At 30.8% G+C, this 23,458-nt stretch overlaps 1 protein-coding gene across 2 annotated transcripts; it reads left to right on the forward strand.

The window, feature by feature from the left end:
- The first annotated feature begins 305 nt into the window (after positions 1–305).
- LOC121122946 (ADP-ribosylation factor-like protein 2-binding protein) lies at positions 306–4,843 on the forward strand. 2 transcript variants are annotated; one of them, XM_040718024.2, is made up of 2 exons: positions 306–643; positions 4,420–4,843. In XM_040718024.2, exons 1-2 carry the CDS (start codon positions 352–354, stop codon positions 4,569–4,571), a joined length of 444 nt encoding a protein of 147 aa, XP_040573958.1. In that variant the 5' UTR covers positions 306–351; the 3' UTR covers positions 4,572–4,843. The 2 variants fall into 2 exon arrangements, with proteins under 2 accessions (XP_040573958.1, XP_040573957.1); XM_040718023.2 differs by having other exon boundaries at positions 308–685.
- The last annotated feature ends 18,615 nt before the right edge of the window (positions 4,844–23,458 follow it).

The following is a 23,458-nucleotide window of genomic DNA, read 5'->3' on the forward strand; positions in this document are numbered from 1 at the left end:
TGCTGTCTCTAATTTCGAGATAGAAAGAGAAAATATGACCTGCAGGAAAAATGATAAGGTGTACCCAAACAAAATCCAAAACTAAAATCCCTTGTACCACACCAAAAATCCCTGAAGAGGCTTTAAATTTTTCCCGAGTCAGGTTTTTGATTGTCTTCAACAGGAAAGGTCTTTGTGCAAGGGGATACAAATATTCTATCAAAAACGTGACAGTCTAAATTAAATAGCCTACATAAATAAAGGACTACACCCAAATCAAGGTTTATTCTGTTTTTGTTTTTATTAGAAAGGCTAGGATTAACTCTACCTGTAAAAAAAAAAACTGTTTATTTATACGAACTGAACAAAACGATGTCCAATGAAGACATAATGAAGAGCGACTCTAAACGGAATAATTTCCATTCCGAAGATGACGGCGTGATATTAGTGCAGAGTGAGATATCAGAGCCTTCAAACTTTGATAAAATCGTGGGTTGTATAGAGGATATTGTGATTGAGGATGAGTTTCAAGAGCTACAACAGACCCTCCTTGATAAGCACTACATTCATTTCGACGAAAATCTAGAGGAAAATAAGTTTATATACACAGAAATATTTGAAGAGTACACTTCGCGGGTTGAGACGTTTATCGAGACGGAATTGAGTAAGAGGATTCCGGAGTTTAATATGAAATATTTTATTCAAGGTAAATTTTTTTTAAAGGGTACTTAATAGTGATGTGCCAAGAGTAAAACTCGTAAATTTGTACTCGAGTTTTATGAAGTAAACCAAAATTTTTAAAAAATCGGTTCGGAGGCATAAATAGCAGAATATTACTCGGATTAGGATTCTTCATTTTTCTTTTCGAGCCCATTATAATATGTAAAACGTTCTAAGCTTACTTCCGTTCTTTGTAAAATATAGAATTTATGTTTTTTCACAGGTAAATTGTGAACTCATAATCCCAGGTCATTTTAAAAATAATCCCCACTATAATAAATTTCGATTTATTGACTATATAACTGTTAAATTACGCTTATGACCACGATTCAAATAAGTCCGACTAATTTTTAGATTAATCTGTGGAACATAAATTACGTAAACAATTTTGTTTGGTTCATTCCAGTATTATTGTTATTATACGATCATTTTATGTGTACATATATCCTATAGTCAATTACAAATACAGAGCCCTCAAGAGAACTACATAAATTTTTAAATGACAAGTTTCAATTATTCATTAAAAAAATATGATTTTTTTAACTGACGAGTTGTTTAGGCTGCGTATAGGTGTCTAAACACTTTTTTTATCGAGTATTCAGGTGTGTAACGAGTATTTAGCCAAGTAACGTGTATTCAAGGAAGTATCGAGTAAAGGTCCTCATACCTTGAGTATTTTCCTTTAGAAAACTCGAAAAAACTCATGTAGTAAATTTCAGCTACAGGCACATACCTAGTATTTAAAGTGGTGTTCTGTAAACTCGGTTTGACTCGACTGGACTGATTTGGTGAATCGATGTTCATATCCGAGTGGACTTCATATTTTATTGAGTCAGATAGATTATCATCACTAAAGCTCGTTAAATATATTTTGAATTTCGTAGAGTCGGACTCTCTAAAAGATTTTTAAGTCAATCACCATTTCTAATAAAGTTCTTCTAATCTCTCAGGAGGCGCAATAGGCATTATACCACAGTTATGTACGAATTGCAAAATTATGACTAGAGATAGGACGGGACTTGAACCCGTGTCCAAAGTACGCGTGTACGGTACCAGTGAATTTGTACTATTCGAAAAGATCTAAGATCTGAGACCCTTACAGCTTCGGGTACTTGAACTTTTACGGGTCATAAAAAAGACCCAAGGGATTTTCCGGATCTTAAAAAGCTCATACAAGTATTGCTTCATAATACCTTTTTTTTTTTTAATCCACAAAATCAAAAAAATATATTATCAACATCCAACGTACACTCTATTTATCTTCATTTGTGACTGGAGCGACATCTATATAAACAGTTGGATTGCATAATTATTTCACACGACGTTATCTCACACGTCATTACCTTTATCGTATCAAACAACTTTTTCCTCGAAAAGAAACAGAAAAAAGGGTTAAAAATCCGTTCGTCGATAGAAAAATTTTCTCAACTATGAGAATATTCTTAAATGATTATTTAAAAGTGTTTGCAGTTTAAAAGGAACAAATTATAATTCAATCAATCAACGTTCAGAATCTAACAAACGAAGCAAAAACATCGACTCCTGACTACAAAATAATTTTTTGGGTTAGCGAGGTAACGCCAAGTATATAAACACTGAAATGTAGACTGTACTTAATTGTTAGCTGACAAAGTTTTTTCTTTCGTTTTTTCTCTAATCAGTGTTTTTAACATTTATTGGTCGAATACAAATTAGTTCTGATTAGGCTGTGAACAGTTAATAACTAATATTTTATTATAATCCCATACTTGGAAGAACTAGGCAAATATCAAATGATTTTGGGTTATTCTTAACTCTTTACTTTAATATTTTGATTAAAATAATTCTATTAATAATTAATTAATTATTAATAACTTGTATGTTCAAATATTAATCGCATCTATTGTTTTTCGGGATCAGTAATCAGTTAAAATGTATCCTGAATTAAAAAATAATTACAAAATTGGAGAAAAAAAACTGTGTAATTTTATTTGCGGTTCTGGAACTGAGATTTTGAGTTTACCTAATTATTTATGAATAAAGTCCGAACCGACCCAGATTAGAGAAAATGTGGATTTGTCCTATATTTAATTATGACTGGAATATATTAGTTCATACGGGAAAAAAATTAAACGTAATAGTACGTCATGAAAAGTAAGGAAGTAATACACAAAGTACAAACTGAAAGTAAAATCATGTGAAGATAAATTAATGAACTAGGAGTGGGTACAAGGGTGTCCACAGGAGAGGAGGGTTTTATACAAAAACTAGATCTTTTTTTTTTTTTTTCTTTTTAACCAAAAAATATATTTAGAAAAAAAAAATTATTAATAATCTTCAATATAAGTTTTAACACTAACTCTCATAAATAGTTTCCCTTAAATTTGTACTCAAATGTCAAATTAAATGACTAAATGAGAACAGTTAAACATTTAAAATATTTTGATAAAAAATTAAAACTCCTCTACTCATTGAAAGCGAATTATCAAGGACGTTGTTAAAATAAGTATCTAAAAAAGTAATTCTATTAAAATGAGCAGAAAAGCACAAAAAAAAAAAAAAAAAAAAAGATTTTTATCCTGTCTAACATCTGCAGGGAGAGGGGTTCATTAGAACCTGTATTCCTCCCTCAATTTTCAATATAAAATTAAAGTTTAGTTTAAAAAAAGGTATAAGTTAAAATTGTACATAAAAAAGTTACTTGTCAAATTTGTCCTTTATAAAATTGTAATGTCCAAATTGTCAAAAAACCTGAACCCAACCTCCCCCAAGTAAAAGTCACATCTCTGCACCCTCCTCAAAAAAAAAAAAAATTGCACCTTAAGGCATGTGTTGTAATATTGGATTGTGTTCAGGATCGTATATTCCCCGAATTGCGAATATGAAATAATGTTCAAGTCTAAAAAATTTCAACAATAAAAAGTACAAAACTCATTCTCTATATTGAAAAAACTAAACAAAAAAATTGAATTTGCCCCTGAGATATGTGGAGTAATGTTGCTGGGTGTTGGTAAAGAAATATCCTATACCACCCCCCCATTGGAAAATATAACTATCATATTGTCTAAAAAAAAAATGTTAAAATTTTATTATTAAAAAAACAAACATTTTGTCAAAATTGTCCCAAAAAAAAATTTCCCTCCTCTCCCCCTTCGGCATAAGGCCTTGATAGCGCCCCTTGAGCATGCGTAGTAATGTTGTTCTGTTTTAGTAAGGACATCCTGTAGCATCCCTCCCCCCAAATTGCAAATATAAAATTATCGTGTTGTCTAAGAAAATTCGATTCTTAATTATTATTATTTGTTCCTGGAATTTAATTAGTTATTACTTCTCTAAGTTATGAAAGAAAATTCAAAGAATTTAATATTTGAAATTTAATTTTTCAAAATTTTTGTGGAAAAAAAAATAACTTTCTATCAATAACTACGTATGATTTTAATTTTTCTACAAAAACTTAAAATTTTTAATTAATTTGCAATTTCTTTTTAAATTTTTGTGGATGCTTGCAATTTTTTTCCAAAAACTTTAATTTTTTTAATTATAATTTTTGGATTTTTTTTTCAAAAAATTCCAAAAACCAAGCACCCCTCCAAAAAGATATTTATAACTACATATATAATCCTCTGGACGGCCCTGATAGCAAAAATTGGAACGTAATAGGTATCAGGATTTTTTTAAGGAATCGTCCAATAACTAGTTTATGTGATTATAGTTTCTTATATCTCTCTCCTTTTTTTGTAGAGTTTGAAGAACGAAAATCGAGCTTAGAGGGCGAAGTTTTCGATATGTTGTTTACATTAACGGACTTCATGGCTTTTAAGGAAATGTTTATCGACTATAAAATAGTGCGAGAGACAGGACTGAGTGCCTCTTTATCAACTTTGGCTCTTTGAATGGTCGTAAATATGGAAATCAATGGAATAACTTCACAACTATTAAATTACCTGCTTTTCAACAAGTTTAACAAAAAAATGTGTTCATGTTGTAAATATATTAACACTTACAGCTGACAAAGAGATGAGTTTTTGAGGGGAAAAAATATTTTTATAGGACTTTTTTTTGTGTGTGTCTTATCTTTTGTTATCTTACAATGTTCTATTATTCAAAATATACCTAGTTTTTTTTTTTTTTCCTTTCACAAAGGATGCAAAACACAAAAAGTGTACACATTAGTATAATTTCAATGGGATAGATATACGTAGTGTTGTAAATCGTAGGCATTTTCGGAATGAAAAAAAAAATTGACAACAAAAAATTGAAAGAATGTCTGAGAAGAGATCAGCTTAGCGCTCATGACGTTCCCTTAAATGAACTGCCAGCTGTTATAATGATGAAGGAACTAAAGACGAGTCTCACTCTGTATCGATTTTGGAGAAAGGCAGGAATTGTTCCATTTTTACTTATGTCGATCCTCAATTCTACTTGGAGTCCAATAAGAACCAGTGATGAATAAAGCATGTCTTATATTAATTTAAGAATAAAAGAACCCGAACATAAACGTATTAGTCCTGACCAATTGAAGAATGTTTGAGAGCAGAACTAGTGTTGTGTGGGTCCTTATTTATTAGGTACAGCCCTATCGGTCCTTTGGACCTTCAGTCTTTGTGACACGTCATGTCCTCGGAATTTTTCATAAAAATATTGATGGTTTATTAAGCCAAACAAGATATATGGGACTGGACTAGATGGGACCGGAATAGATGGGAATGGATTGGACTGGACCGCAGTCCTCGGTTCTAAATAAGTACCGACACAACACTAAGTACAACAGCTTAGCTGTGATGATGTCTTATTATATCAGCTGTAAGCAGCCAAAAGAGGAGGGAAATATGCACAAATCCCACTTCTCATATACCAAGAACATATACGGGTTGAGTAGTGTAACGTAGACCCTCGAGCCTTCTGGCCTTCATTACCTCTACCAAAAGGTGGTGTGGGGTCCTCTTGTATTAGAACAATGCCGATTCACCCTTCACAGCCCTCCTGATTGGCCACGGAGAAGTTGTTGGCGACGCAATTCTTCGATTTGGGTTGTCCTCCTGTATCTTCTTCTCCAAGCTGGACAGGAACCCCGGATCCCTCTTTAAATTTGTCCTCTACTGAAAAGGAGAGGTTTTTTCCATCATTCTTCCTGTTGTCATACTTGAAAAGAAGGCATATGGAGCACTTCACAATGTCCATAATTCCTGTCACCGAAACTTCTGCATGTTCTGTTAACCTTGCGGCCTTTAAAGAAAAGGCCATCATTTATGGCTATTTTTCATATTCAAAGCTTTTTTTAAGTGCCGTTGTTGAAAATAGGAATAAATTATTTGAATATATTCTAAAGCCTAATGCTAAAAAAATCTAAAATAATTTTTGAAATGTCTGTATCATGCTTATAATTCGTTTAAAGTTGAAAATAGATGCTTTTTATTCAGAGGTTCATAGCTTCAAGACAAACTTATTCAAAAAGTATTTCGTTTGATAGTTGAAAGTCTCAATTATATATATTTTTTTAAACCTACCCAAAAATGCTCTATATCGTTGTCAATTTGAGATGAGGCCGCTAAAATATTTTAATGATGAAACTGTTTTTTGAATTGATCACATAATAAAGGTCCATATATTTGTACGCCATAGAAGAAAAGAAAAGTTGAAGAAAGAGAGAGAAAAAAACGAGTAGACCTTAAAAAGTGTGGAAGGAAATCCCTCTTGAGAGTAGGATCGGTATTCATTAATGGAAACCTTTCCCATGTGTGGGAAGGTTTCCCAGACAACGGAATCCCCACAGAACTGCCCAAGCCAGTAGGATTTGCTCCGAGGATTCCATTGAATGTATGTTTTTTGGAATCCATCACTAACTACAGGCCTGCAATGATCAGGTCTCTATGGAACTTAAAATAAGGGACCACTTCCATAGATATAATCAATGGAAGTCTAGATGAGAGAGGATCATAGTCCAGAATAAAAAGTTCATTCTTCTTTGGAGTCTCCGTTCTATGATTTCCTTGATTTAAGTAGGTTTCAAAAAATAAAAAATCACTGATTCAAGGACTTTAAATAGGTTTCTACGATGTTTATTGAGTGTAGAATCTTGTTGACACCAAAATTACTTTTATTTGTTGGATAAAAACTTAGTTATTGCACTTTTTCTATGAAATTTTTGAATTTTATGTTTATATAGGTAAACGCCACATCCTATACTCAGCTCTATCTGTTTACATACATTTATTTTACTATTTATATTCAAACACAACCTTTCATTAAATTAAAAGGTTATAATTCAAATTATAAATATATTATTTAATAAATATAAACAAAGAATATGGAACTAGAAACGGTTACTTTCGTTTTATTAAAGGTAAGGAAAATAGATGCCTGAGACGGGTTTTTTTTTTTGTGGAAAAGTCTAATAGATGCCTGAGACGGGTTTTTGGTGGAAAAGGCTAATAAGACTGTTTTTTGTGCTGGAAAGATAGAAACAGTCCTCGAGAAAGGGTGCCAATTTTTCATACAGTTATTAAGGATTCTCGGGAGTTGTTGGATGGATTTCTATCTATACTGGTTCAAGTATAACGTAATTACCAGCACTCTTTCTCTTGGAAGCATATACGGGTAAACTTATGAACAGAGGATCTTTTTTTTTTTTTTTTTTTGCGGTTGGGAACTAGAAACCACAAAACATTTTTTTATGAATGTAGTGAGACAGGAAAAATATGGGATCATTCGACCTAAGTATTATATGTGAAACATTACAAAATAATTAGATTGAAGAGTTTATGTTATATTTATACCGCCCCAGAAAGGGAATTAATTAACTGTACCAATTCTAATTGATGGATTATTTTGTATAAGCTTAGATCTACATAACCCCATTGTCAAATAGTTTAATTTTAACAATTAATAAAATAATAAATGTGTTATTAGATTGTAATAATAATATCTGATATATATATGAAGAAAGATATCTATTTTCCTCCTCCGTTTTTGCTGCCTAGCAACAGTTTTTGTTTTCTTCTAGCTCTATCTACTATTAAAAATAAGAAGTGAATGGAAGATTGTATTAGCCAGTTAATTCGTCTTAGATGAACACTTAAGATAATTCAATCTGTTAAATAATTTTTGAGGTAGTTACATGAAGGGAGAAAGCATCATCTAGTTAATTCGGTTTGGATTGTTGCAGTTCATATGAACACTTATGAGAATTTAATCTGTTCAATAAAGACAAATAGTGGCATTTTATAACTAATATTTTGAAGTACCGATAGCCCATAAGCATTGGATATTACACAGGATACTAAAATTATTTGGAGGTAAAGTGTTTTTAAAGTTGATATGTAGTTGGTGCATATATTAAGCGATCTCTACTTTAGGCTAGTTTATTGACATGGGGTTGAACAGGGTTTAATTTATAAAGGTTATTATAATAAACTTTTTATTTGTGATAAAAAAAGGCCTCAACAAAAAAAATTAAAATTTTTATTCATAAATTCGGTTAAACTACATACTGAGAGGATTGTTACGTAGCTGTTGATTGTTTACTGTTACTCATTATTTCGTATCTTTGCAATTTGTTGGTTTGTCTTCTAAGCCTGCATAACTGTGGGAGTATCGCAGTACACAATACCTGTTAAGGAGTATTTCTGACAAACATAACCGATTTTTTTTTATCAAACCCAGTAGACTACAAATGTTTTTTTGTCCTTCTTGGGTTTTTTAATTATTGTTCTGGAACAAATTATGTACTTTAACATTCGATTCAAATAAATAAACATAAGTTATGAATAACATTACATATATATTTGAGTTTTTAAATTATTTGACGTCCACCTTTTTGTATCCAAAAATATTTTTGAAACAACAAAGTTATATGTAAGTACTCTGACAAAATCAGTAATACTGTTCCATATTCTTAATCATATCACCTTGAATAACTCCCTACATACTCAAAGACTATTAATTATTTAAAGACATTTATAATCAGTTAACAGTTGCAAACAATATGTTGACTTTATATTGTACATATGCCATATTTCAATAACTGTTGTTGGATCGATAGTCTCCTCATACAAATAAACCACTTAGCTTATAAAATAAATAATCTTTCACTTATGGTCCATTAAGGTTCTATCGATTGTTGAAGAACGTCCAAATTTGAAAGAGCTCTCTACCAGACATTATTTCACTATTATAGTAGTACCTTAGTTTACCAATGGTGTATGAGGATTTGTTGATGAGTTATAAATGTAAGTTCTTGTTACGCAGAATAAAATTTACATTGACATTGGAGTAATTATTGGCAATGTCCTTCTTGATTCCCCTTTCCCAACCCCCTCCTCACGTGTACGAGCTGATTGTAGCTGATGTAATGAAACGTCAAGACAGCTAAGATGTTTTCTTCCAAAAAATTCTTAAAATCGTCATAGTTACCATTTTCCTTTTCGGTTTCTTTCTTTTTTTTCAATATGCCCAAAATCCAAACGATTTTTATCACTAAGCATGACTCGGAGTTATTAGGAGTCTACGAACAGACAAATTTCGATTAAAATTTATAGAAGAGCATCAGTCATGTTAATCGGTAGCATTTTGGGCATGTTCAAAAAAGAAATCGAAAATGAAAATGGTAACCCTGACAATTTCAAAAAATGTTGTAGAGCAGAGCAACTTAGCTGTAATAATGTTTTATTTTTTGTTCAATTCTACACTTAGCCAATAATAATTTCGAATTATAACTCTGCAAAAAATCCTCAGGTTATTCTCCATTGAGCAATCTTTGCAAAATGGCGTCATCATAGATATCAGGCAGTAAAATAATCACCAATCAATCTATTTTTAAACCTATTACAACTTTAATGATATCTATTTAAATGAAAAATAACGACAAACTAAGTATTTTAGTGTATGAAAGGAACAAGCAGCTATCATGAAGTTTTATTAGATTAGCTGCAAGCAGCTATCAGAAAATGAAAATAAACGAAATTTAATTATTATCTATCCAACAAGGATATTGTGTGTATGAATCCCACCAATTTTGATCCTTTATTCTACTCTGCTGTAAATGAATAATTCGTCATAGAATACAAATATAAACCATATTCAAATTAGAAAAATATGATTCTTGCTTGTTTTTGTGTTGAAGGAACACATACACTAACGACAGGAAGAACTTCCTTCATCCTTTTTGTGTCCTCTAAGAAGAAGATAGATGTGGATCATAAGGTCAAAATTAATATTTAATAGTATGCTAAATCTTTTTTTCTTATTTTTTAAAGAAATATTACAACAATGATGATTTTTTTATACGCTCCACCAAATGTTTTATATAGTATTTATGTAAATCTTGACAAGATCTAGGAACTTCGTTTATAAACCACTACATTAGATAGATATTATTCAGGCAGTGAAGATTGAAGCTCTTTTATTTGTCGATCCTATTTATATTTCAAAATTCACGGTAATGTCAATTCTTAGTTTCAATGTGCAAAATGGGATAGTATTCTTTTGAAATTTAATTGTAAACATTGTCTTATTTAACATGGCTGATATCAACAATGCGGATACAGGGGGGAGGGGGTTGGAGGGGCTGAAGCCATCCAAATTTTAAAAAAAAAAAAATGATTCTTCAAAAAAAAAAATTGTAAAAAATATCATTTTATAAATTTTCTGCGAATAGCATTGGATTTTTGAATTTTTTTTTACAAAAATATGCTATTTGATATTTATTTTTTGTAAATAGTTGTAGATTTTGAGTTGTTTTGTAAAAAAGCTGTAGATTTATGAAAAAAATTTCCAAAAAATTGGAAATTTAGAGTTTTTAATTTTGTTTTTTCCAAAAAATCTAAATTTTTTTTGTGAAAAGCTTTGAATTTTTTTTTGAAAAAAATTCAATATTAGAAATTACAAAATGTACACCGGATACGTCATACACCAGTACACATAAAGAAAAAAAAGAAGAGTATAATATATAGGGAGAACTTTATAAAATAAATCAAATCTCGCAGGCTTTTAATTAATAAAAAAAAAATCTGGAAGTACATTATATAAAATTAAAAAAAAGGAATGAGATTTCAGATGAGACTTAGAAAGGAGCTAAAGTACTTACTGGCTGATCAAATCATATTATTTCTATTTTCTGAGTCAGTTTGAATTATTTTTTTTATTCTTGAGGAATCAAAAATGTCTTGAGTATTGAGTGAGTAGCAATGCTGAGTGTGCACATAAAAAACACCAGGTAACACCGAGGATATGTTGGAGTGTTATCCTAGTTTACTATTAAAGAAAAATGAGTATGTTTGTCAACCCCTAATAACTCAGGGCAATGTCCAAATACTACCGCTGGTTGGAATTAACTTAAAGTAATGCGTACTAAAAATACCTACATAATGTATAAATGTTTGGTTTTTTTGCCGTTTCAGGACGAGAAAAGTAATATGATTAGATAAAAATATTTTATTCTGTCCATTTATATATTTAATTTATATCTACAACATGTAAATAAGATTCTATAACGATGAAATAACATAGTTTTAATACATTTTAGGGTACGGTATATACTAAAACAAGGCAAAAGAGTGATATATTTTTGAATGACAGTAAGTCGTTTTATTTGTTAGTTTCAATTTGATATCCAATAGTTCACTATTTTCCTTAATATCAATGAAAAAAGAATTTTCATTGATTTAAAACTTGACTGTTTATGCCTATCTCAAAATGGCCGACATCAATAATGATGACGTCACATCAAAAAGCTCTATTGGGGTGATTAACTTGTAAATACTTCTTTTCTTTTTCAATTCTTCCTTTTCTCCGTATCATCTCTATTCACGACTTTACTTCACAAACACAAAAATATACCGCGTATTCTGTCGTGAGTTCTAGATTTTTCAAGGTCAGTGTTCGGAACGTTGATTGGTTGAATTAAAATTAGATTTTGTGAAGCTGTGAGCACTTCTCAATAGCTACTGAATAATTACTCCATAGTTAGGAAGAATTGATTAACTAATAACTGATTTTGGATCCTCTTTTCTGTTTCTTTTTGTGGGAAAGGTTGTATGATACAATAAAGGTAACGATATGTCCATCTTTCTAAACAGCTAAAATTTAGTTGAGGATATTTCCCACCTTGTCGCCTATCTACAGGGTGCACAAGCTATCCGTTCCGGAAAAACGTTTTTTTAAACGAATTTTCTAACCAACCAGTTATAATATTATTAAAAAAGTACCACATTCTGAAAGCTTGATGGATTCTGATTAATTTTTATTTTAAAAACATCACCAACAGTCCCAATTACAGTGTTTATAAAAGGCCAAAAGCTGAATTAGGCCTTAGACACTTAGTCCCTTTGTCACCTCCTGGAGTTTTTACTTTATACGACTGATAAGTTTGTCTTTAGGTGTTGCAGGGGGGTTCGGTTGGTTTGTCATTTGATCGTGTCCCAAATCCAACATATTCATATCTGTTGAGTTTGGAAGCCAGAAGTCCGGTGAGATGAAGTCGACAAAATTGTGTTTGAGCCATTTGATATTTTTGCAAGGTGTGACATGGAGCAGAGCTCCTGCCCTATGTAAGGCCTCCCTTTGGCAACCATATCAATCCAGGGATTCACTTTGGTCTCAAGCACGTCCAGGTAGATATCAGTGATTACGTTGATGTTTTGGCATGAAGAGGCCTTCGCAGATAACCATCCGAAACACAATGACGTGGCCTGGTAACTTCATCTGCATAGCGACAGACACATCCTTGGAGAAGAAGGCCTACCACGGATGATCATCTCACTGGGTCTCAGAGTTCAAGCAATTGTTATGTTGTCCCTCCTAGCGCGGATTCGAAGGAAGGCTTCGTGTCTTTTTCAAATATTTCGGACAACAACTTGATCCGTTGATTCTATTTATTTTTCAATTGGTGCCGGTTTAAACAAGTTATTTAACAACAACAAAAATCAGCTTCCTAAGTGCATATGTTTGCCCAAGAGAGTGCACCAAAGTATAGACAGCTTGCACACCCTGTATATATGTCATTTATTTCTCTATGATAAAAACGTTCACTTAAAGAATATGCTGATGACAGAACAAACTTCCTTCATCACCCCTACCTACAGCCCCTGCGTCCCTAAAGAGAAGATAGATGTGGATCATAAGGTTAAGATTAATATTGAATTGTATGCTAAATCTTTTTTTTTATTTTTTTTTTTTTTTTTTTTTTTTTTTTTTAAAGAAAATATTATAATGAATAAGCTCAAAACGTCTGTTCACAACAATGTGGGTACGATTTACAATATGGTCGTACTTAAATACATATTATTATTTTCGTCTTCTTTTGTGTGTGACATTGAAGGATGCAAAGAATTTTCTTGAACTGTGGCTTTGAAACATCTACGTCACACATGTGTACAATTAACCAGAGAATAAGAAGGAAAAAGAAGGGGGAAAAAACCTTAAAAAGAATACCTATATTGGACACTTTACAAACACATCCAAATGTATGTATGGATGTGTACAATAGACCGGTTTCATTTTTAACTTTTTTCGAATTTCAATTGGTGTTGCGGAAAAATTGTCATAATGTATGACAATTACCTATGCAAATTTTCATTTTTCTGCGATGTCATCTTTAGGGGGAACATACTGTTCAAAGTTTGAAAGGAGAAAAAAGTGATTTATTTCCCCAAAATGGATGAATTACAGCATCAATCATCATTTAACACAAATTAATTTTGATAGACAGTATTCTAACCTATTTTTGAAAGCTACCATCTTTGGAACAAAATAAAAGAATAACAATAGAAAATTTTAATCTCTCCTTTTTGAAAATTAGTGATGGGACGATTGATTGGAATTGTGATTTGAAGAATCGGGTGTATTTTCTGGATTTGGAATCGGCATTGGAAAAAGAATGTTTAATTTGCGATTCTAATTCTAATGTATTTAACTATTTATTACATTTCTATGTTATGAAATAAAAAATATTACATTTATCCGGCAAGATGTAAGAAACGAATATGGAAATTTGATACTTGAGTCTTATAATTTTATATATATAGTAACAAAATAATTTAGGATAAAATATGCTCGAAAAATGTGAAGACACAAATTGAAGACAAACTAAATGTGAACAAAAGTCTTCTATACACATGCAGTTGGTGCAAATATTGTTGTTTTAAGAGAATACATTTTGAAAATTCGCCTTGGCAAAAACTCGCCGGGCAGAGGAATCACCTTCCTATATTAAATGTAAATATTATTTACATTTAATACAGGAAGGCGATTTATTTTAACAATTATAATTCTTCGAAATTTATAGCAAAATGTTATTTTTTAACTATTATTTAAAATATTAAAGAATCCAAAATTAATAGAAAAACAATATTGGGATCAAATTAAGTCAGAAGTTTTAAAATACAGTTAAACAAGGTTAATAGAAAAAGAAGGTTAGACCATCATGTAATCGGGCTTGCTAGAATTTTCAATTTGATATATCGTAGCGACTGCTGGGCAAGAAAGACAGACCTTGACAAAACACGCAACCAATTAGGATCTATGAAATTACTATTGCTAGATTTTTTTTAATTTAACGTATTGTCCCGACTGCTGGGCAAGACAGTCAGATTTTGAAAATCACACGAAAACCACTCATACCGTCAAACATCAGTCGTAGATGTATTATGGACATTAATTTTGTATTTCTATTAACTTTGCTAATATCTAGTTCGTTGTTTTTTGTTTTTTTGTTTTGTTTTTTCATAGAACAATATTTCTAATAGAAAAACTTTCATATCTTTATTCCACAACTTAAATTGACTCTACATGTACATAGTTATAGTTTGTTTCATCAAATAAATATTTATTATTACAAAATAACAAAAACCAAAATATAGAATTCTGGTGTATCTTTTTTTTTTCTATTAAAGTACAGGCTCTACATGTAAATATTTTTCGATTAAGAGAAGTATCATCTACAAATTAGCCTGTCATGTTAAAAAGTGAAACAAATTAATGTATTTCACTAATAAAATAAAAATTAGTGATGGGAGGATTAATCGGAATCGGAGAATAAACTGTTGTTTGTTTTTTTTTTTTTTTTTTTTTTTTTTTAATTGGGATCGTGAAAATAATGTTTAATTTAAGAATCCAATTCTTATTTATTACTGATATTTAACTATTTATTACTTTTCTCGGTAATGTAAAAAAAAATAGCCCCCCCCCCTAATTTTTTCCCAAAAATTTGTTTTTTCGAGAACAGCTGAAGAGTTTTGAATTTTTATTGTAAATAGCTGTGTATATTGGAAATTTTTCTCCCAAAAAATTAATTTTTTCTGAATACCTGTTGATTTTGGAAATTTCTTTCCAAAGAAAATTAATTATTTTAGAATAACCATAGGTTTTTGAAAAAAATTTCTGATCAATCGAGGACTTTTGAAAAAATTTAAAATATAAATTAAAAAAAAATTGAAAATCTTAATTTTTTGGATTTTTTTTCTAAACAAAATTTCAAAAAACAAGCCTCACCCAAATATAATCCTGTGGACCCCCCTGATAGGAAAATTGATTTTTTTTCAAACATATTAAATAATCAGCATCGGGATTTATTTTTTTAATCGTTACATCTCTAATAATTTTCAAAACACCAACGGAAGTCATGGTACATTATCAGTTAAAATTATTTCATTAATCGGTTTTATACAAATGAGTATTGTTCTAAAACTAGAGTATTTTGTAAAAACTAAAGTAAATTTTTCTTCTTCAATAGAACTAGGTCATGGTATAAGAAGATCATTTAGTTGTCGTATATTTGTCCACATTAAGTCAAAATAGAATCACCGTAGGTGTTCACATGGAAATGTATCATGGATTCTTTCACAAATCCTTTGTTTATTCTCTTTCTCTTCGCCATCATAATATGGAATTTAACAATGGATATATTGACTAATGCACACCTCCCATTAATTGCTATTAATCCATACTTTTTCTGAGGCTGATATTTTTATACACTTTTTGTAGGTTAAAATAATATCTATCAAAACTATTCTATACAAAATAAATAAATATGTATTCGTAGTGTCTACCTAAATGACCTAAGTAAAGAGTTTCTGACTATTTCCCATAATTTAATCGAGATGTGCAACCTAAAGATGACCTTGTTGGACAATGCAATTTGGTATAGATAATTTTGATACCTCAAGGCAAGGTTTGCACATTACGTGTAATCGAAGTTCGAAATAAGTTGACATTCAAAGCGCCCTAGTGTACATTAAGGCATTTGTACCCAACGCCCGGTCCGCGGATCGATCCGTTCCGGGTCACACAAGAAATAGTATGTTTTTTAATTTTTATTTATTATCTAAGTTTTGGACCACAGTAACAAGGGACTTTCAGGATAAAGTATTAAGTATAAATGCAAATTACAAAAGATAATTCAATGTGCGAGGAGGTTGTTAATTATTTTTGGATGGATCATGTTTAATTGTCTCTTTGGAGTTCACGGTTTGAGAAAAATTTGGAATGAGAAAAAAGATTCAAAAATCCAGTGTTCTTACCTTTTGATAAATATAAAGTTCTTTTTTATATATATATGCACGGGCAAAAAGCTTCAATACCTAATACATATTCTCCAGGCTTTTTTGTCATTTGCATTTAAACTTACTATTTGTTTCTTCTCCTAGTAACTATAGATATGCTATTAAATCATATAATACTTGAAGCATGTAAGCGAAGGCTCAAGCGCACCCGCTACAAATGAGCAGAAGTCTATGGAAGAAAATTTTTTAGATTCAAATAGTCAAACATATACCTATAAAAAAAAATCAGGCCTATGAAATTCATATATCATAGTTTTTATTAAATTATCTCATTCGAATAAAAAGCCTATAACAGGCCTGTTTTTTTATGTAGAAGTATACATTCGACTATTTGAATCTAATAAATTGTTGTTTTTCCAGAAAAATATGACAAATGTTCGACAAATGGCCTTTTAAAGTTATGTTATGTCATTGAAGTAATCTCTCAGTTCTTGAACCCCATTTGTAGCGGGCGCGCTCTTGAGCCTTCGCATACATATTTCTAGTATTATATGAGTAGGGATGGACATCGAATAAGTGCGTGTAAAAAGCGGGAGCGTGACGTAAAGTACTTTTGATTAAAGTTACGGTTTTGGTGGAAATAATATCACGTGATTCTACTATAGAAATGAGAGTCTTCCATATTTCAAGTTACACTAGAACAGTCAATTTAAAAAGTAATAGAAAATTTCAAATTCAGGAACACTTGATTTACTTCGTGAAACTCATAAAAAGAACTTTCATATTTATATATTATAGATCTATTGAGATTCAGATCTCATAAATTTCTTCCCTTAAAGTTGCTAATATGATATGTTACACAATGAGTAATCAAAAACTAATGGCTAACACTTTAGCCGTGACAGTAGTTTACTTGTAAATTGATAAGTTAAAGTATTATAACGTATACATATTTAAGATATTAAGTTAAAGAGTATGGATAAGATAAAAAAAACTGAAATAACGATTAATTATCACAAAAAATATTAATTAGAATTTATACATAGAAAGTCAAACAAATTAATAATGAACAATGATATGTTATATAAGTTATTAATATTAAATATTACAAATGGATTCAACAAATTAGTAGCGAAAAATGAAAATTATATAAACATACAAAATATTATGAGCCATTTTTAATCAGAAATAAATATACTAATTATTAATAGAAATAAAATCCATTTTCATCCTATCATCCTCAAATACACTAAAAAGGCTTTAATTATTTTAAATAAATTGCACATCTACATGCTGGAATCCATGGAGCATAACCAAGTGTTAACCCAAAGAAACAGATGTTAGACAAATACTTAGTGCACTATTTGTAGCTAAGATCCTCCCTTAGAGACAATTCAAGCAGTTGTGATTCCTTGTTCGTAAATCCAGATATACTTACAACTGCGAAAATCAAGGCTTGTATTTTTGATGTAACGAAAATTCGAAAACTCTGCAGATATGTTTTCCAAGAGATAGGAACAAAGACAGATAGAGGAAATCAAAGAAAGATACTTCTAACTTAATCATCCATCTCAAGAGAGCAGATTCGACTCCTTACTTGCAAAGGAGATTAAAAGATTGAAGAGATCCATTTGCGATGAGTAGGGAATTTAAATATTTTCAAAAATAATAATTATTTACTTTATTTGAGTTTTTACGGAGCACAGTATTATATAGAAATATTAATTATTACCCAGTATGACGTCTTTATCGTTACAGTGAAATAGTGAAAATTATTAAGATAATTTATTAAAGTATTATAACGTATCCTTATAATAGTAAGTTAAATAAATATAGGTAAATCTTTTAAAAAATACAACTAAAAAAACAATTATATTAATGATAACTAAAAGTGATATGCAGAGAATCCGACAAACTTAAAAGGAGAAATGATACGATATGCAAGTTATTAATATAAAATAAAACAAATAGATTTAATACATTATTAGTGACACTATACATATACAAAATGAAATTAGACACTTTTATACAAAAATACATTTACTTATTAGCAAAATTGTAGTATTGGCAATGCATACAAAACAATTGATAAAAGAGAGAGGCAAATTATCTTTAGAAGTATAGAATTATGTTCTACTCGTTTTCCAATTTCAAAAGAGGCAGACATGTTATAAAGAAATCAAGGGTCCAGCTTATATAAGTAATTCTCCATATAGATAATACATCCCAAACTCAACCTTATAAATGGAATTGGGATTGAAATAAGTTATTTCTCCGTTATATACATCAAGGAAACTGAAGGACTCTTATAAATGAAATATTTTTCTTAGAGTATGAAACGAAGCATAGTTGACTTTTATTTATTTTTGAACATAGAGGCAAATATTCACGAGGTCAGAAGGCATTATCAAAAAACCTTGAAAGGGAAGGGGGATCTGCCCAATGAACTATCCTTCCATTAAAAAAGATGAGATCCATCGAGTGTGACACACAGAGACGAGATCCCTTGAACAGAACATGAAAAGAGGATCAGAAGGCGTGTTGCTAAGATATCCAAATGAAAAAATGTGAACTCCGAGGGAAAAGGGATAGATGGAGATCCAATTAAATTCAATCCAGGCGGTAGGGGAACTTTTTTGATGCATTTAACTAATAAAATTAATTATATACCATATTACTAAGGTAAGTGACAAACTAAAGTCTTTATTTGAAGGAGATGTTCTACAAAAAATATTAATAAATAATGAAGGAAAAAATCTCCCAACTGTTTTCTTTTTCTAAAACAGTAATTTATTTGACCAAATAGGCCATTTTTATGTATGAGTAAGTCCTCCCTCTATTATAGTCCAGTCGAGCGGTTTTTATGAGAAAATGACGTTATTTCCCTCACTTGCTCGTCCAAATTTAACCCACTAGCAAAATGAGTAAGAAAAAGACCTCCGGACGGTATTCTGTAGTTGGAGAGAAACCAGGGAGTGATGTAGTGTTATAGATAGTCTTTGATGTTATAACAGCGTTATATTGTTGGAACAATGCGCTAATAAAGTTCAATTGAGTACACTGTGGATTCAGGTTCACTATTATCATTATTCCCCCTCCCCCCAGTTGTCCAGTTAAAAAATATTGGAGACCACTGCAATAGTATGGGCGTTCTGTAGGATTACATTCTTTAGGTTGGGTTGGAATTTTTTGGAAGAAAATATGAAAAGTTAAATTTCAAATATTATATTTGAGGGAGACAAAATCAAAATTCACAACTGTTCGCCAAAAATTTAATTTTTAGTAAAAAAAAATGAAATTTTTTTTACTAAAAACAACAGCCGTTTACAGATAAAAAAATGAAAAAAAATTTCAAATATTAAATTTTTGCGGGAAAAAATCCAAAATCCACATCTGTTTACAGTACAAATTGGAGGTCTCGCGTGTTCTTCGAGTGATCAGACCCAGGATCTCTATAAGAAAGCCCTTTACCCTAAAGTGGACACCAAGGGGATTGTGTCTTGTCAGCAAAGCATTAAGTTCACACGAGATAAATTGGTTCCGCACAACGGCTCGGTCTTAAACCCAACCTCATTTGAAAACAATTTCCAAAATCCACACCTCTTCATAAAAAAATTACACAAATTGAATATTTTGGAAAGAAAAAAAAAATCATTAAAAAAATCAAATATTGAATTTTCTAATGAAAAGCAAAAAATCCTTAATTTAAAAACCTCTTGTGGACGCCCTTAATTAGGGATTATCATGAATATACCCCCACAAAATATATCCTCGAACGCCTGCTAGGGTTGTGTAGTTGGCACTCTGAGTACTCGTTTTTATTTTAAATAGCTGTGGAAACACAAAAGTACAAAATGAATACTTGAACAGGATTTTTATATTTTCTAAGGCTGTTTAGAGTATGAAATCATCAATAGTGTATGTGCTTACGACAGACGGAGAGCAACAATAAGGCTTTGCTTGGGAATGGTAATTTTAAATCCTTGTTGGACTTGGAGTAGAATGGAGAATCGATATCGAAGTAGTTCAAGCCTATATGGTCATGCTATATAAGAAGCCCCCTTACCCCCTCCTAATTAAGGAATTTTTTATTCTTTCTAGAACTTGTAATAATTGAATATTTGAATTTTTTTGAAATAATTTAATATTTAAAATTTTTTTTAAAAAGAATTCAGATTTTTCTGACCAACTCTGAATTTTTGAAATTATTTTCGAAAAATATAATTTTTTGCAAGTAGCTGTAAATTTTCAAATTTTTCATATATTAGAATATTTTTGAAAAAATGTCAGTTTTTTCTAAGTTGCTCTAGATTTTTGAAATGTTTTTGGCATAGCTATAGATTTAAGAAATTTTTTTGTCGAAAAATTTAATATTTGAAATTTAATTTTTGAAATTTTTTTCCAAAAAATTTCATTTTTTGTAATTCTTTTTTTTCCCAAAAATTTTTATCTTTGAAATTATTTTCTAACAAATTTAATATTTAAATTTTTTTTTTCTGAAAAATTTAATTTTCATTTTTCTTTCCCAAAACCAAGGTCCCCAAAATATAATCCTGCGGACGTCATGACAGCTATAAGCTGCTATCTTTCCAAATATTCCTCAAAATGTCAGGATTATCATTTGCATTTTCGGTTGCTTTTATTTGTACATACCGCCAGAAAATATTTTAAATATCAATGGTTAAAAAAGAAAGTCCTTATTGAACTCAGAGTAAAATTGAGGAACGATATCTGAGTAATTCCCTGCTAGATATGAAGTGGGATTTTTATTTATTGCCTTCCTCTCACGCCTGCTTCCATCTGATAAAATCAAACTCCATGACACCTAACCTGCTCCTCTCCAAAACATTCTTAAATTGTCAAGATTACAACGTTTTTTCGGTCATGTAAGTTCTATTCAACCCTTCAATGTAAAGTAAGTCGATAACGGATGATAAGAACAAGAGCATCGAAGATATAGTTGTTATTTTTTGTTTGATTTGATTTTGGATTTGATGTACCTATATTTTGTAGGGGTGGGCCTTAATATATGTTTACATAGTCTGTAAAGCATGGGTGTGAATATTAGAGGTGGATCGGGCTAAGAAATATTGGGATTCGGGCTACAAGTTCTCGGTTTTCGAGCCGAAATATGATAATCTATGCTCTTAACTGCTTCAAAGGTCTTTCACTCTATGTTGACGTGATTTTTCTTTAGATCTCACCAGTTTTTTCGTATATTCTTTTCTTGGCATGTTTCCAAAGTGTAGACGTATTTCCCTTTTTGAAGTGATATTCCCTGGAGCATATTTTACGTTTTACTGTTCCAACTCTCTCAAAAAAGTTATATACAGATGAAAAGAGACGTTTTGGTGAGAATGAGGGTTTACAGATATTTGGATCTCCAACCATTTCCATAGAATTCCCCGAATTTTTACTATAAGATGAAAATACTTGATAGATTGTGTCGTCCAGGAAAGAATTAGAGTCCTTATGATACATAGTAGTGTCATTTTAAAATGATAATCCCACTTTACCGTTTTATTTCTTCATCATTTTTCGCCATAAGGTATCAAATCGAGGATGACGTCACGGATTAGTTATAAATGAATTATTTTACATTATAAATAAATATCAGACTGGAAAATTCGGGGTTCGAGCTTCTCAGGGCTCATCAAAATGAGGTTCGGACGACGGGATTTTGGGCTTAGAACGAATCTATCTCTAGTTAATATATAAGGTTAATATTAAGCTTTTTAAAATTTCAGTGAGGTTTATTTTTACAGACAGGGTGGTCATATTTTATACAACGCTAATCATTAACGATTCTAGGAAGATTGTTCATAAAAAAACTATTTACTCGTATGTAGTTTTCCCATCGGTAGAAACCCGTTAAATATAGATAGTGGGCGACAAAGTTGCCATTGTAACAAAGTATTGGAAAATTGGGAAGGGTTTTTAATGCATGGTTAATATTTAATCTGTTTCCAAGCACTGAGTTTATATTGTAAAGACACTCGACCTGGAGCATAGGTAATTCTACAAAGGTGGTTCTATGAAGTGGAAATAGTGGTTTTTAACATGTTTCAAGGTCCCAAGGATATCCTACACAAATTCTGTATGACTAGGGTGCAATATGGTAAATTATGAGGATTACTTTCGGGGCGTCCTTTTACCGGGTGGTCCATTTAAATCTGAACACTTACTAGTTCAATAATTAATTAAGGATTAACTCTTATTTCAATATATTAAAGTGTGAACAATTATTTACAAAATAAGACAGAGCTGAGCTCTTGAGCTTACGTACAAGTCGAGAAAATGACATTTGAACGTGAGCAAGTCTGAAACGTTGGTGAATCATAAGAGTTCCGTCATAAAGGCCAATCTGGACCCGGATGAGCTAAAGAAAACAGCCCAGGACATTCCCTGAAGTTCTTGAGGACTCATACAAGAGTTCTCGGGTGTCCACACCAGATTGTACAGCTAACAATAAAAAAAAAGTAGGTTGAAAGAGCTTTGTTAGGGTGAAAATGCCACTTTTGACACAAGCATTGAAATAAATCAATATCCTCTGTTGCAAGACTCTTTAAAACGAATCTGTAGAGTTATTTTGGACTCTGCTTTGAAAAATTTGGAACCCTTTTTTTGGAAAAAAAAAAAATTAAAAAAAAAAAACTAAATTTTTAGAAAAAAATTCAAAAATCCATTAGTATTTAAAAATTTCAAAGATCCATAGCTATTGAAAAATAATTACATATATTAAATTTTTAAGTAATATATTAATATGAAACAACAATCATTAGTAATTAGAGGATATTGTCCTTATAAGCAGGCACGTTGCAAGCTATCATCATTTGGGATGGTGTATTTTGAAAAATTATCAAAATCGTAATACTTGTGTAAATAGGTTTGTTATATGTATTAAATCTACATTATAAATATTTTGTGGGGCTTTAAGGGCCTCCCTAAAAATCTAAAAAGGAGCCTTGTGACGTCCTTGCTTATAAAAAATGTAATTTTCTTCAAATACAAAAGGCTCAATTTTGATATTGTGGGTGCTTATTTTTTTAACTTTTAGCGCTTTTTTTATTTTTGTTCATTTTGGGCAAAAAAACTATATAAAGTCCTAAGTCTGGTCCCTTTTGATAGAGTTTTTCAGAGTAGATTAACAAACTAGGACCAGAGACTCTTAAGGGGTTCCAATAAATAAACATATGTGTACAAAATTGGATGGCATGAAAAAAACATTTTGTTTTTTGTAGTCATGAAACAAGCAAGCACATATTTTTTTAACATATGATCAA

Source organism: Lepeophtheirus salmonis, chromosome 8, assembly GCF_016086655.4.
Source record: "Lepeophtheirus salmonis chromosome 8, UVic_Lsal_1.4, whole genome shotgun sequence".
NCBI lineage: Eukaryota > Metazoa > Arthropoda > Copepoda > Siphonostomatoida > Caligidae > Lepeophtheirus > Lepeophtheirus salmonis.

Bases quoted from the DNA above. Each gene is read 5' to 3' on its own strand.
- LOC121122946 (XM_040718023.2), top strand. From the start codon at position 352: ATGTCCAATGAAGACATAATGAAGAGCGACTCTAAACGGAATAATTTC. The intron at 686-4,419 runs GTAAATTTTTTT...CTTTTTTTGTAG, and splicing joins TATGAAATATTTTATTCAAG to AGTTTGAAGAACGAAAATCG.